The sequence below is a fragment of the Durio zibethinus genome, chromosome 19 (genome assembly GCF_047325235.1).
Source record: "Durio zibethinus cultivar Kanyao isolate XHJ-2024 chromosome 19, ASM4732523v1, whole genome shotgun sequence".
NCBI classification, from domain to species: Eukaryota; Viridiplantae; Streptophyta; class Magnoliopsida; order Malvales; family Malvaceae; genus Durio; species Durio zibethinus.
In genome coordinates, this window is record NC_143180.1 from 18,089,863 (window position 1) to 18,106,271 (window position 16,409).

General features: G+C 29.8%; 1 protein-coding gene across 1 annotated transcript; it reads left to right on the plus strand.

Moving 5' to 3' along the window:
* The first annotated feature begins 1,022 nt into the window (after positions 1-1,022).
* Positions 1,023-15,374, plus strand: LOC111310456 (uncharacterized). The gene is given in 5 exon segments (XM_089748739.1): positions 1,023-1,413; positions 1,416-1,465; positions 1,558-1,818; positions 2,027-2,170; positions 14,679-15,374. Coding segments are annotated over 5 exon segments (642 nt in total). The 5' UTR covers positions 1,023-1,274; the 3' UTR covers positions 14,727-15,374.
* Positions 15,375-16,409: the final 1,035 nt, after the last annotated feature.

A 16,409-nucleotide genomic window follows, 5' to 3' on the forward strand; every position in this document is an offset into this window, starting at 1 on the left:
TCAATCAAAAAATTTTAATTCCACCAGACCTAAGAAAAATCTCGATGATTTGATTTTGTGTAATTTTTCTTTGCATGAATTAAGCCTCAAGCTTTCCACAATTAATTAAGCAATAAATTACTGAATTTAAGATTGAATCTAGCAGAATCAAATTCAAAAGCAAAATGCCAAAACAAATCACATGTTTTTTTTTTTTTTTTTTTTTTTTTACTTTAACCAATTAAATAAAATTAAATTAAAATCAAAATTAAAATTAAAATTAAGATTTTTGAAATTTTAATTCTTGGGTCCAAAACTTTTAAATTGGGATCCAATATTCGAAACTCAATGAATTTCATAAAAATCTTTGAATAAAATATGATATCTGTAATTATGATAAAAATTTAAAAGATAATTGATCATTTAAGAATTAGTTTTAAAAATTCATATTATTAATTTTGAAAAAATTGCTAACCTTTCAACCTATCCAAGTTAGTTTTTTATTTTTTTCGCTTTTTCCTTTTTAAGTTAATTTGTTTTGGTCTATTCAACCAATCTTTTTATATTTTTAACTATATTTTTTTATGTTAAAAGTGATTTTTGTAAAACCAAAATTAACTCTCACCTACATATATTTGTTAGGTCTTATTTTAAACATGATATTACTTTCATAACTCTCATCTATCAAATAAAAAGTCTTTATTGAAAAAATTACAAATACTATATTTTTTAAGTAAAAACATAATTTTTAATTAAAAAAATTTACAAAAAATTATATTTGTGTATGTAAAAATATAATCTTTAATTAAAATATTTTTAAAAATTATTTTTTTAAATTAGATATATAATTTTTTTTATTTTTTATATTATTTTAACAATTAAAATAATAAATTTAAATAATAAAATAATTATTAAAAGTAGTAAATGAGACGTAGGAATTGATTGATTGAGATTGTGATCGGCGGGGCAGCTACGAGGCCGTCTACTTAAAAAAAAAAAAATTTTGGGTTTCTTTTGTTATTCTTCACTTTTACATGTTAACAATTTATTTTTGTTTTACACAGTTCTCCTGTCATTTTCTCTCCTCTTTCTACTCTTTTTTCTTCCTATCCAAACCCCACAATTCCTCTCCTTTGTGTCCTCCGTTCCCAAAAACTTAGCTCCAATCCCTAATTATTTCTAATTTCACTTTTTTTTTCTTTTCATTCTATAGTTTTCTTAAAAAATCTTTTGTTTTCAAAATTTCATAAAGATTTAGGATTCTTCAAGAATCAAAATTTTGAGGGATTGAAAACATGGATATTCCTCAAGAAATCGACGACATAAAAGAAACAATAGAAAATTCCTTAGGTCTTCAAATCTCCACCCAGTCTTTGCAATTGAAACTCTGTTACTCCGAAGAAGCCCAGCGTCGCCTCCGTGACCGATGCCTGTACCCACCCTCTGAAAATTGAAAGAGAAAGATCAAATTATTGAGCGACGCAAGGTCGGCCAACTCAAAAATGAAAAAAGTAATATTTTGAATGTATTTATATTCAAAATGTCAAGTTATTGACATTTTTATTGATTTTTTTGAAGGCAGAAGCGAATATGAATGCGGTGGCGTTGAAGAGATTCTTAGAGGAGAATCAGAATCTTGCAACGGAATGTGCGAATTTGTTGACTCAGTGTAATAAATGGGAAAGGGAGTGTTTGCTTTATAATCATGATAGGGAAGCGTTGATGGATTATGGGAATGAGGTTGATGAGAGGGCAAAGGAATCTGAGATTGGAGTTCATCAATTGGAAGACGAGTTGGGGAAGTTAATTGAAGAATTAAAGTTCTACAAGCGCCAAGGGGTAAATCAAACATTTTTCCTTCAATTTTTTGATACTTTGTTTTGAATTGTTGATTTTTTTAGGGCAGTTTTAATCTCTCAGTTATACATTTTCGCTCTCACTCTAAATTCTCCCACCCTTTCTAAAAACCAAATCTCAAGTAAGATATCTTTTTCAATTGAGTCTTTTTTTTTTAATTGAGTTTTAAAAAAAAAGTTTGATGCTTCAGGGCAGAGCAAAGAGAAAGTTTGAAAAAAGTGGTGACAGGATGAAAATGGGGAGAAAAGGGGAAGCGATGATGCAATCTAAATTGTTCAGGCTATCTCAGGCCATACAATGTCAAAGCCACTGCAACTTATCTTTTTTTTTAAAGGTTAGACTTTTTAACTTTTTCATTTGAAAGTTTTCTTGGTCTGCCATATTTGATATCATGATACTAATGCTAGATTTGATTTTTTTTTTCCAAAAAGTATTATATATGCTTTTCTCTTTTTAAGACTTTGCTAGATTCGACCACTTGAAGATGGTTTTCGACAGAATCGACGTCGTATACCAGATCCATTTTGAGATTTTTTTTATGATACAGACGTCGAGCATGGCTTCCATTTGCTTGCCTGGGTTTTTTTTTTTCTTTCTGTTTTAATATGAATACTTTCAAAACATCTCAAAATTTCTTGCCACCTTCTACAAATATTAATCAACGTTAGATTAAAAAATGTGACAACTGATTCTTCTAACCCAACATGCGAGATATTGTTGTATTACTTAGACAAGATTCATGAATAGGAGCACCCTGTCATACGAAATGAACAAATAACCATGGTTGCCTTTTGGAACGGGGCAAGAGAGCAAGAAGAGTTGTAGTTTTTTCTTTCAGTTGTTAAATTTTTAAGTCTCTATGAAAATCTGATCAATGCATGAAGAAAAAAAAAGTAAAATAGGTTTTATATTTATTTTTTTTAAAATATTCATTCATACCTTAAATTTTTGTAAGAAAAAACTCATTGGATTGTAGCACCCATTTTTTTTTCCTTTTATTTTATTCTTTTAAGCTTATTTTTTGTATGAAAAACTTTTGTTTGAAAATAAAAGAAAAAAGTTGGTGGAGCCTATGGAGGCTATTATTTCATTTGAAAAGAAAGAAAGAGTTGGTGTTTGAAAAGTTAGAGGAGTTGGTGGATGTCATTATTTTGAAAACTTTGAAAAGAAAGCGAAGTTGGTGGAAAATAATGAAATGACAAAAAATATAATAAAAGAAGTAAGATAACGAGGATCGGTTGTTCGCATTAAGATAATATCAAATATAAGTAGTTTATAATTCAGACATGTAAACAAAGTATTTTAGTCGATGTTCACGATTTGACGTCCTCGTAGCATAATGTCGAATTGGTGGCTTGACTTTTATGGAGACATGTTTTTCAGTATGATAGCCTATATCAATATTTCTTGGTACAGTAACTTTTTTTTTGTTAGGTGGATTAATAGTTTGTTTGATAATTTTATAAGGTTTTTTGATGTAGTGGATCTATAATATTGTGGTAACTGTAGAGTATACTTAACTTATATTACTGTAAACCATATATCGAAAATTCTTTCTAATTCTAAACTTAACAATTGAAGAAGGAAGAATGAAGTACCAAAAGAAGAGAAGTTTTAGCCAAACATATTTTATAAAGAAAATTTTCTAAGTGACTTTTTGGAGAAGTTAGGTGATTTTGCCTTATTGAGGAAGGAGTTACAAATTTATACAATGAAAAAGTAAGTAAATAGGAATCAAATATAACTTATAATAATGACATTGAGTCCATGAGTAAACATAAAACAATCGACTAGACTTAAAGCAACTTTAATAAAGTAAATGTAAGATTCTTTTTGTTTTATCAAAGTAACTTTTAAAAAATAGATTTGGCTCGAAAATAACTTAAAGTTGATATAGACAAAAGCAAAACTTGATGTGCCATCATCATTTTTTAGAGTCTTTAGATGAGTCTTAGAAAACATTTTTAACAACATCACAAATAATTATACATAATTAGATTGGAATAAGGGATTTCTTGTGACTTCATCACCATGATTGAATTTTTGACTAGATCAACATAATTCTAGAAAATCTTCATGGTACTGGATGGATAAACAGTTGTCTACCCATTGACATAATTTTTTTTTTCAAGTTTGTTGGGTCTCGATCATAGTTTTGGAATAGTTGGTTGTACATTTTATGTTCAAATCTTTTTTTGATTTTTTGAATATCTCTTGGGTTATGCCAATAAGGATTTCTTGGGAGTTGAGCTAAGTTTGTAGGGTTAAGGATACAAAGTTTACTGGTCTTCAGGATAAATCACTCAACCAGGTATTAAAAAGATTTTTAAAAGTCCATTTGTCAAGATAAGAGTGTAATTTTTTGATGTATTCTCGAGGTATCACCACCATGGTTCTTTTTTAAAAGGAGGGAGTTATTCAAGAATTTTTGTAGAAGACTTGTGGTGAAGTTAAACCAGTTGTTTAGTGTGTTGAACCACCGTAATAATTTTTCAAGTGCAATGTCCTCAAGATCTAGGTATTATGTATTAATTAGGACAACCGTAGCCCAAGTAAGGCTTGATAAGTTAAACTCAATGGCAATGGTGTAAACTTGACATATATACCATAAAAGAATCAAGATTTTTTTGAATAGTCTGGCTGTGTGAGGTATTTGAAAGAAATGAAGAAAATGATATTTTGGGTGTATTCCAAATGGGTTTGAGTTCATGGTCTCTTTTTTTGTGGACAAGTATAGCTTGATACTTGTATATGAGATCTTTAGCACGGATGTTAAGTGTCTTTTGGGCAATCATTTGTTGAATTTTTTAAAAAAGAACATGTGCTGAAAACATAGGTTTGAAGGTTGTCATAAAGAGCAAGCTTATTATCAAGGTAAAGTTTTGAAAGAGGATAAAGGATAGGGTTTCTCAAGGATAAGGTTTGTGAGGAAGAAAGTGAATGTGAAGAATTCATCATGAAGATTACTTGAATAATCTTCAAAGAACTCGAAGGAGGTCTGAAAAGAGGTTTGGATAACATATTTGAGAGAACATTATCATTTCCTTTTATATGCACTATGGTAAATGAGTACTTTGAAAACCAATGAGAGTTTGAGCAATTGTGCATTTGGTGTTTGCTTTTTCTTGAAATTAAACATCTAGTCAAAGGTTGACATATCTAGTTCCACGAGAAAGTGATATCCAATAAGGTGAAATTCAAATTTTTGGATTTCATATTTCACTGCTAAAATTTTTTTTTAGCATAGAGTGATAATGGATTTTCAAAATTTTGAATTTGTTGCTTTTGTAACCATATATCTGTCTAGTTTTATTTTTTTTCTTTGATAAAGATTGTTGACGAAAATTTATCGCTTATATCTATTTGTAATATCCTTTTGCCATATGAGGGAATCTTTAAAGTTAGAAGTAATTGTGATTTTATCTTTAGCATATATACTGACTTTGTTTGCTTTTGTGACCACTTAGGTGGTTATTTTTTCAACATCTGTTTGAGAGAGTGAGTAATTTGAATGAGATCTAGGAAAAATTCATTTATGTAGTTGACTACACTGAAGAATTATTGCACTTACTTTTTGAAAAGATTATCATTAGAAAAATCTTCAAGTGTCTTAGCAATGTGTGGTTAAGCAATGTGTTGTTGTCATAATAATTTTGCGATCACTAGACGAAAAGAATTTTAAAATCGAGAAAAACGAGAGGAATTATCACTAATCTTTTTTAGAGTATGATTGATCACCAAAAAGTTTTATCTTTTTAATAAAACTATAAAATCAGGTTTAAAGTTTATCAAAAAGATAAATTTCAGTCTACAAAAATTCAAGTTGGGCTCAAGAGTTGATTATTTTTGGAAAAAAATTAGCACCCTTACAACGCCTATAAATTGGTACTAATTAATCATGTGTTATTTCGGTATTGGATGAAAGGACTTTGATTTAAAATTTAATACTAACTCTCTTCATTTAAAAAAATAAATTTTTGCTAAAACTCTTTGTTTAGGAATATTGAAGAAATATTTAAGTTAAAGAATTATCTTAAAATTTTTTAACATCTAGTCAAAATTTAAAGTAATTTTTTTTGCTTGAGATTTAATATAATATTTTTAAAAATAAAAATAACATTCTTTGGAAAGGATAATTGTTAGTAACTCTCTAACCACTAGGTAGAGTATCAAAAATTATTTTTTTCGGATGTTATTTTTATTTTATTTTATAATATCACAATTTTAAAATATGTATTTCTTTTTTTTTTTCGTAAAACATTTTATATGAGAAAGTAAATTATGGTATTATCAAGTAGCAAATAAAAATTAAAGATAGAGAAATGCAAAACGAGTGCCAAAAATAACATGATGATGTATGTATGCTAATGGATGTTATGCAAGATGATGAAATGCAATTTAAAATTGGATTCTTAAATATAATGAGATCATTTTAACTCTTTAATATCTAAGCAAAGCTTAAGTATGATTATTTATATTTTCAATCCTGTTCTATACATATATTTTTTGTTTCAATCCCATTATTAATGCAAATTAAGCACTTATGTGAAAAATTTAATGAAATAAAGTTTTTTAAATATCCCATCATTTGGCCGCATTCGAGAACATGATTTTTACACATATCCTTAGAGTTTTGGAATGATTTTGAGCATGAGCTTGGGTCGAGGCTTTAAGGTTTGATAATGATTTTTTAGGTAATGATTTGAAATTACATGCCAAATTTAGGGTTTGAGGTTTTAAGTTTTAAAAAATAAAGTTTTGAGTTTTGGATTTTAGGGTTTTGGTTTGAGTTTTAAAGGTTTGAAGGTTTGGTTTTATGGTTTAAAAGATTATAGGACTTAGATTTTAGGGTTTGAAAGATTTTAGGATTTCGAGGATTTAGGATTTAGGATTTAGAGGTTTAGCGTTTAGAAATTTTAAGGTTTCAAGGGTTTTAAGGATTTTAGGATTTCAAATGGTTTGGGGTTTTAGTTTTATGGTTTGGATGGTTTAAGGTTTCAATTTTAGGGTTTGAGATTTAGGGTTTTAGTTTTAAGGTTTGGATGATTTAAGGGTTTAATTTTAAGCTTTAGGATTTAGCATTTTGATTTTAGGGTTTAAAGGATTTAGGGTTTTGATTTTAGGGTTTTAGGTTTAAGGTTTCGATTTTAGTGTTTAAAAAGTTCAAAGTTTTAGTTTTAAGGTTTTGAGTGTTTTAAGGTTTGAAAAAAATGCGAACATCTTTAAAAATCTCTAACATCTAGGTAAATTTTTGAAGCAAGTTCAATTTTTTTAATTTAAAAAAATATATTAATAATAATATCTATTTATTTTTATTATTGTTTTATTATTTATTATCTTTATATATATATTTACAATTCTCCAACATCTTGACGAAATTATTTTTAAAAGAATTCTCTCCTTTATCTAAGCAGAAAATTTTTTTTATCATTTTATTTTCATTATCACTTTTTAGATTATGGTTTTTTAGCATTTTTTTGTTATTATTTTACTTTATTATTATTATTTTATTTTTTATTATTATTTTAAAAAAATTAAAAAATTTTGAAATCATTTTTCATTCCTATTATTATTTTTATTATCACTTAATTATTATTATTTTAAATTTTATAAGGTTTATTTTAATTTTTTTGAATGAAATTTAAAAAGATCAAGATTTAGATTTATTGTTATTTATTAATATCATTAATATAAAAAAATAAACATTTATTCTAACAATAAAATTAAACTAATAATAACAATTAAAAATAATAAATGTAAAAATAAATAAATGAAAAAAAAATTTACTTGAACCCGGTTGATCAATGGTTTGGTCAACATCGGTGTAATTGGATCAGCAAAGGAGTAATTTGGTAAACAGTTCAGTTGAACTGGTTAAAGGCTGGCTGAAGTGGGTTGTCGAGTTTGGTTACGCAGATCTCGGGTCATTGGCAAGTGCGGATCCTCATTGGCTTAAAATGATGTTTTCATTCATGATATATACTGATGTTGAAATTGGGATCTTTTTGAGCTTTTTATCAAGCTATTTATGTTCTTTTGGTATAACACTAATTTCAGGTCCCTGATCTGTTGTTCGTTTTTAGTTGATAAATTATCAAGGCTAAATCTTTATATACTTTTAGTGTCGTAATCTTTTTTTCAATGCCATCTACAAATCCATGGCATATGCTTCATATTCAACAATATTGTGCAATTGAAGTCTAACCTTGTAGCATAATGATAATAATTTTCTTCAGGGGATATTAGCATCGCCTCAATGTCATGTCCCATTATATTGGATGCTTCATAAAAAAAAATCTTCCATACTTTTCTTGTAGGCTTCTCGTCTTTATCCTAGAAAATCACCTTTAAATTTTCATCTGAAAATCCGAACTTCATATGCTTATAATCTTCTGTGGTTCAATCAGTAAGAAAATCAATTATTGTACTCCATTTTATGGATTTTTGTGTCATATACACAATATCATATTTCGCAAGCATGACTTACCATATTGCTATCTTGCTTGATAAAGATGGTTTCTCGAAAATGTACTTGAGGGGATCCAATTTTGATATCAATCAAGTTGCATGATAGAGCATGTACTACCTAAGTTTACGAGTAGTCCAACCTAAGGCATAACATATTTTTTTTCTATTTGGGGGTACTTGGCCTTATACTTCGTAAACTTTTTACTCAAATAGTAGATAGCATGCTCTTTCTTACCAATTTTATCCCTTTGCCTCAATACACATCCTATTGATTTTTTCTACACCATTAGATATAAAATTAATAACCTTCTTGCAATTAGTGGTACCGATACTAGTGGGTTTGTCAAATACTTTTAATAATTTTAAAAGTATTTTGGCATTCTTCGTCCCATTTACGAGGATTATTTTTATAAAGCAACCAAAAGTCGAATCGCATTTCAAGGTGAGTTGAAATATAAAGCGAGAAATATAATTCAATCGCCTAAAAAAGCCTTTCACTTCTTTCTTTGTGTGTGGTGTTGACAATTTTTGAATGGCTTGAATCTTATTAGAGTTTATTTCTATACCATAAACCCTAGCAATTTCTCAAATTTAATATCAAATGAGCATTTGGCTGGATTCAACTTGAGTTGGTATCTCTACAACCTTTCAAAGAGCTTTCTGATATTAACATGATTTTCACCCTTTTAATACTTAGCTATCATATCATCAACATACACTTTTATCTTTTTGTGCATCATATTATGAAAAAGAGGGAACATTCCCCTTTGATTGTGACATCATCATTTTTTAGCTTAAAAGGCATGACTTTATAACAAAATATGCCCTACATGGTCACGAATATAGTTTTTCCCATATCTTCGCGAGCTATTTTAATCTGGTTATAGTTGAAAAACTCTCCCATGAACGAAAAGGTGGAGTGTTTAGTAATGTTATCCATAAGGGTATCAATATATGGCAACGAAAAATTATCTCTTGAGCTGGTCATATTTAAATTTCGGTAGTCTATACATATTCTAACTTTTTCATCTTTCTTAGGAACTAGGACTATATTGGCTACCCATTTAGGCACTTGGTTATTTTTTAAAAACTTACATCAAATTGCTTTTTTACTTTTTCTTTTATCTTTAACAATATTTTTGGCTTTATTCGTCTCAACTTTTGTTGTATCGGTTGACACTCTGGTTTTAAAGGCAATCTATGCTTAACCACATTTGTACTAAGTCCGAGCATATCCTAATAGGATTATGCAAATACATCCATATATTCTTATAACAAATTCTCCAATTAATGATTTTCAATCGGTGATAATGAAGTATCGATTCTAACTTCTTTTTTATTCTCACCATCTCTTAAGTTTAACAAGAAAGCAAGTTCCTGATGGGATTTTATAATTCTCTTCTTGCTCCATCCATTTTAACAGATCATGAGGTAAATCATAGTTTTTTGAATCAACATTGTTATCAAGCTTGCTAATGTGAATCGAATTTTTAAAATTAAACCCAATGTTTTTGCCTTGGTCATCCATAATGTTCATTATTAAAGGACTTGAAAATAGGTATAATTATAAAGAAATATATACTGATTTTGGCAAGGGCAAGGAGAATGGCAATAAAAAAGAAAAAATGAAGAATATGGTATATGTGAAATGCATTGCATTCATCATTTTATTAGAATAATGAATGTAAGCCCATACATTTAACTTTTTCATACTCATGGGTAGAAGCAATTGAAATTCTTAAGTTTGAACGGTTCAAGGATAACGAAAACGATGCATCGTTTTTGGATTTCCTAACCTAGGAAAAAAAAAACATATTTTCATCTTGTATATCTTTCTCATCTATCTTAATATAAACTTAAGAAAAGGCTTCCTCTAATTTCATTGTTGACTCATTTTTTTTAACCTCTGATGATCCAGGATGGACATATCCGTTGGATCGAAATATCTCATACAGATAAGGGAACACTATTTTTTCATCAATTGATTCATGCCTTTTGAAACGTCATTCTTTTCCTTTTTTTTTTCTTGCATCATGTTCTTTTTATCAATGGTAGTAAGTTTATAATCCAAACTCCATCTCTCTTTATTCTTAGTTTTGCTCCATCCCTTCTTGATTATTTGTAAAAACCTTCCCAAATCTTGTTTCACTTGTTAATCTTTATTGATAGTTTGCTTGATCAGTATATTCATAGTTTTTGACAATCGAGTGATTGGTATCTTCGATCCTTTTTCGACATAAATAGTGTTTGCTACTTCGAAATCCTAAATGGCATTCAATCTCCTCTTTCGTAGTTTTAACATAAGAGTAATCAAGGTTTTGATCATTAACAAATTTTTTTCACCATCTAAGTAAACTTATTTTTCTTCAACGATGAACCTTATCTTCTGGTGTGAGGATGAAAGTATAGCTTCAGTTGTATGAAACTAAGGTCTTTCGAGTAAATAGTTATATGTAGGTATTATATTTATTACCGAAAATGAGACATTGAAGCTACATAACCAATCTATAATGAAATTTTTATATTGCCAATCACCTCTTTTCGTGTTCTATCAAAAGCTCTTACAATCAATCATGTGGTTATTTCTCATACGGGAGGTGTTCACTAGCAGTTTTGATAATATCATCAAAGGCATGATATTAATAGATGACCTATTATCAATCAATACTTTAGCCATAGTATGGGTTTTGCACTTGATAGTTATGTGTAGAGCATTAACACTATCTCGTCCTTTTAAGGGTATTTTATCATTATTAAAAGTAATAAAGTTCGGGACTATAATATTCCTGACCATGTGATTTACCTTCTCGATCGAAATATTATGTTCGTCATAAGCTTGGTTAAGCACTTTCAGTAAAGCATTTTTGTGGAGCTCAGAATTCAACTGTAGTGACAAAAAAAATAAGTTGGTAGTTTGTTCAGCTGGTTGATCACACTATACTCACTGTGCTTAATGATTTTTAAGAACTCACAAGCTTCTTTCTCTAATATTGGTTTGTTGATTTGTATTTTTAGGCTTACCATTAGTTGAAAACCTTGACTTTCCCATATCTCTTCTTCTTCTATTCTATATTATAACTCTGAACTTCGTTACTTTTAATGATGATGAAATACCCTCGAAAGAGCGAGATACTGTTAAGGCCTTGCACATAACTATCAAATGCAAAATTCACATTATGGTTAAAGTATTGATTTATAATGGGTCGTTTATTAATGTCATACCTTTGATGACATTGTCGAAACTATCAGTAGGCCCTTTCTATATGAGAAACAACCATATGATTGTAAGAGCTTTTGAAAAAGCACAAAGAGATGATTAGCGATATAGAGATTTCATTATAGATTAGCTCGTGTACCTTTAATATCCCATTTTGAGCAATGGATATAACACCAACATATAGCTATTTATTCGAAAGATCTTAAAACCATACTACTGGAGTTGTACCTTTATTTTTACACCAAAAGGTAAAGTTTATCATTGAAGGGAAACAAGTTTACTTAGATAGTGAAAAAGATTTGTTAGTGATCAAAATCTTGATTATTTTTTATGTTGAAGTTACGAAAGAGGTGACCGAATGCTCGTTTAGAACTTTCAAAGTAGCAAACGCTACTTATATCAGAAAAGGATTTAAGATATTGATTCCTCGACGGACAAAGACTATGGATACGGTGATCAAGTAAACTATCAGTAAATATAAGCAAGCGAGATAAGGTTTAGGAATGTCTTTATAAGGAATCAAGAAAGCATCGAGCACAACTGAGAATAAAGAGAGATGGGGTTGGGTTATAAGCTTACTGCTATTGATAAAAGGAACATGATGCAAGAAAAGAAAGAAAAAAATGGCACGCCTCAAAAGGAATGAATCAGTTAATGAAAGAATGGTGTTTCTTATCTGTACAAGACATTTCAATCCAACGGATATATTCATCTTTAATCATCAAAGGTTGAAAAGGGTGAGTCTGCAATGGGATTAGAGAAAGCCTTTTTTTAAGTTTATATTGGGATAGATGAGAAAGATATGTAAGATGAAAAAATGTTTTTTTTCCTTTCTTAGGTTAGGAAATCCAAGAACAATACATTGTTTTCATTATCCTTGAACCGTTCAAACTTAAGAATTTTCATTGCTTCTGCTCAAGAATGTGCGGAGGTTAAATGTATGGGCTTACTTTCATTATCCTAGTAAAATGATGAATGCGATGCATTTCATATATACCATGTTCCTTTTTTTTTCTTTTTGTTTTTGGTGATTAATCAATTTAATGTCATTTTTTTAATCCTGTATTGTTATTTTCATCATCTTTACATTTTTTTTTTTTTAGCGATGCATTGGTTTATTATGAATTTTATTAGTCATTTTTTTAACTTTAAATGACAAATGCAAAGATTTCATGTTTAAGATTGAATATGAAACTTAGTCAACAATAGGGTATTTTGGTTTAGAAAGATAAAGATAAGTTTTTCGAAACACAAAGAATAGGTAATTCAAAAGCATTTCAAGATTCAAATATCAATTCTCTAGATAATAAACATTTGAACCACATTGACCTATTCGAACCAAGTTTTTTTCAAAAACTTGTTGCATTTGCGATCTTGTTATGATTGATCTCATATAACCAATCTTTGTCCCATAACTGTAACTAATGAGAACTTGCCCCCAAAAGTCATTTCTCTTAATTTTAACGTCGATTAGTCTAGTTGTGTGCCATCCTTTCGTTCTTTAAAGGATTTTCTCTTAGCTTCATTTTTTTTTAAGCCGTCTTTCTAGATTTTTAGCTTAAACGATCCCTTTTTCTGGTTCATATCGCCTTTTTTGGGTTTTTAGTATGAGTTTTTTTTTTTTTACTTTTGTTATCTTTTTTTTTAACTTTTTAAAGCAAAATATTTTTTAACAATGTCCAAATTCATAAAATTTAGTAATTCATCACTATTCATTTTTACAAGGATCAGAATTTCACCCGAAAATGCTTTTTTTTACCATATATGGATGCTTCCAATTAGGCATCCATTTTTTTCTGTTGCCATGTTGATGTGGCAAAATCTTTTTCAAAACCAATCACTGGAATTGTATCTTTTTGTCAAGTGCTCGTATGATTCTTCTTTGGTACATTTATCTATGGTTAAGTGGCGAAAGCCTTTTTTCTTCAATAAGATTTAGTTGCTCGAAATAGTCTCAAACCTAATCTACTTCATCCAATTTCGCCTCTATCAAAACTCATAGGGAAGGAGTTTTCACTTCAATCAATAGTATAACCTTCATCTCGTACATTACCAAAAATGGGGTGACCTACATGGAGGTTCAAATTGATGTTCTATAGATAAGTAAGGCAAAGGATAATTTTTCATGCCAGTCTTTATATGTATCGATCATTTTTTTCAATATTCTTTTGATATTCTTGTTCCTAGCTTTTATCACACCATTCATTTTAGGCGATATGGTGTTGAATGATTATGCTTTATCTTGAACTGTGCACACAATTCTTTCATTATTTTATTGTTTAAGTTACTGGTATTATTTGAGATAATTGAGATATGATTTGATGATAAAAGATTGAGGTTGGACATTAAACCTTCGAAGGGATCTAAGAAGGATATAAAATAATTAAAATAAATGGTGGGGTAGTGGAAGAATATAGTTCAAGAAAATAAATAAGTGATCTCTACATTCACCAAAGAATAGCACACATAGAAAGAAAAGTTTTCGAAAGTTTTTGAAAAAGTAGCAAAGTGCCAAAAAGAAAACAAAAAGCTAAAGGTCGAATTAAAGAATAAACATAATAGGAACTCTGATTTGCAAAATGAGAAAAAAGCTTTGGAGCAAGAATTAATAAGCTTGAAGCTTCAGTTGACCAAGAATCAGAATCGCATAGATACAATTTTGACTGAATGACAAGAGAGGGAGGATTATTGGGCTTGCACTTGTAATAAAGAAGTGGATGCTTGAGAAATGTGGAGAGCAAAAAGCTTAGGGAGATAGCAATACATAGAACACTTGATCGCTCAAATTTACAAGGATGTCTGAAAAGTAGGAAACATGGTCGAAAAAGCAAAAACACTGAAATGGGAGATTGTACTAACCCAAGGCCATAGTTGGAGATTATTGAACTTTCTATTTGACGCTAGAGAGCAATATGCTCGAGTCAAATGTTTTTATGGTTTTAATGCAAAGATGATCGGATGATGTATAAAGATTCCTATAGTTAATAAAAGTTTCTTTTTATTCCGATTGATCCAAAACAATGCCTCCAATTTGCATTACATTCATTCCATACATGCATTTTAATAAAAGCAAATACTAATAACAATAACAATGATATTATATCATGCATTTTCATATAAAATTTTTCATTGATTTTTTTTTTTGTTTTTGGTTAAGGTTTATCCGGTGAGTGGGTGGCCTTATGGAGGTTTTGGCAACTTGTGAAGAAGGTTTAAGGGTACAGGGCTCTGGTGGGTTTGATGGTAAGGGTGGGGTGTAGAAAGGCTAGGACTAGATGCGATGCTAGGTGCCATGGGTGTGGATTGGTGCTAGGATCTGTTTGGGTTATAGGTAAAAGGGTCGTGGTTGTCTAGGGTGCTGGATATGGGTATGGTTCTTGGTGTTCTTTGAGTATTTTGGGAACAATTAGAGATGATGAAGGTATGGGTGTTAAGGGTGTTTAGGCTTGTGTGTGAATGCTTGAGGGGCTGTTGGGTGCTGAAGGCTATGTTCAATATGTATGCCGAGTAAGAGGTTAGGGTTCTGAAATTGGGGTTCCCTTCTTGTTTTGTGTTCATGGAGAACCACAACTCCTGCTATCAAGGGATAGTGGTAGGTGCGATTGACTCTAGGGGCATGTGTCAGCAGGGTAAGGCGATGACTCTGGGTGGTTTAGGCAAATAAGGTGCAAGGGTTTTGGGTATTGGTTTCATGGATATGGTGCTATGCAGGGGCAAGTGGGTACTGGTTTAGGGTTTAATAGGGCTGGGAATGGTGGTGGTAAGGGGAGGTGGATAGGTTGGTGTTGTGCACGACATCATGCCTAACCTTGTCTTTTTTTTTTACTTTTTTTTAATATTACATTTAATTATTAATTTTAACAAAATTTAAAAAATAAAATTTCATCCGGTAGACCCAAATAAAATTCGGTGTCTATAACTGTCCTTTTTTGCACATTGTTGAGAATCAAGAATAGGGTAAAGACAAAGACAATAGTTTTGTCTGAAGCTAACTCGACGACTTTCCAAAAGTTTTTTTTTTGTGTTTTAAAGTTCAAGATTGAACTACGAATCAAGTGATAAAAAATGACTAAGATGATATCATAAAGCAAAAAAATAAATAAATAAAAATGATCAAGATTGAAATGTGAGTCAGAGAATAATAAGACTGTGATTGAATCGCGAGTCAAAAACTAAAGAGATCGGGATTAAATCGCGAATCAGAGAAAAATAACTATTATCCATTTTTCAAATGTATGCTTAAGAAATCAATCTCTGAGGCACAAATAATCAACTTTTTTTTTAGAGCATTATCTTGTATTGTTAAACAATTATCTGAAATTTATCCAATAATTATGTATGAGATATGACATCGGAGAGAATAATAAGATATTATCAATGTAAATGAGTGCATTATCAAGAATAAGAGCAAAAATCTTTGTCATTCCTTTCTGAAATAGTGAAGGAGCAACTTTTAGGTCAAAAGGCATCACTATCCACTAGAAATGGTATTGTGGAATGGAAAACACCATTTTGTATTTGTCTTGTGATTATATATCTAGTTGCCAAAATCTGCCTTGAGATCAAACCTTGAGAAAATTTTTGCTTGTGACAAGTTTGCGAACAATGATTTTTTGTTAGGGAAAGAAAACTTATCATCTGTAAGGAAAATATTAAAAGGTTTGTAATTAATCACAAATCTTAATTTTTCATGTAGTTGTTCTAAACGTTTATCGATATAAAATGCTTCGCACGTTCATGGAAAAGCAGTTCATTCTATTAATCATTGAGCTTGGAGTTGTGCACATTCTGTAATTGATAACTTTAAATGATCTAGATTCATTCTTGAATGATTGACTTTTGTGGGGTTGGCATTCTCATCTTTCTTGAAAGGAAGGGAAATAAAGAA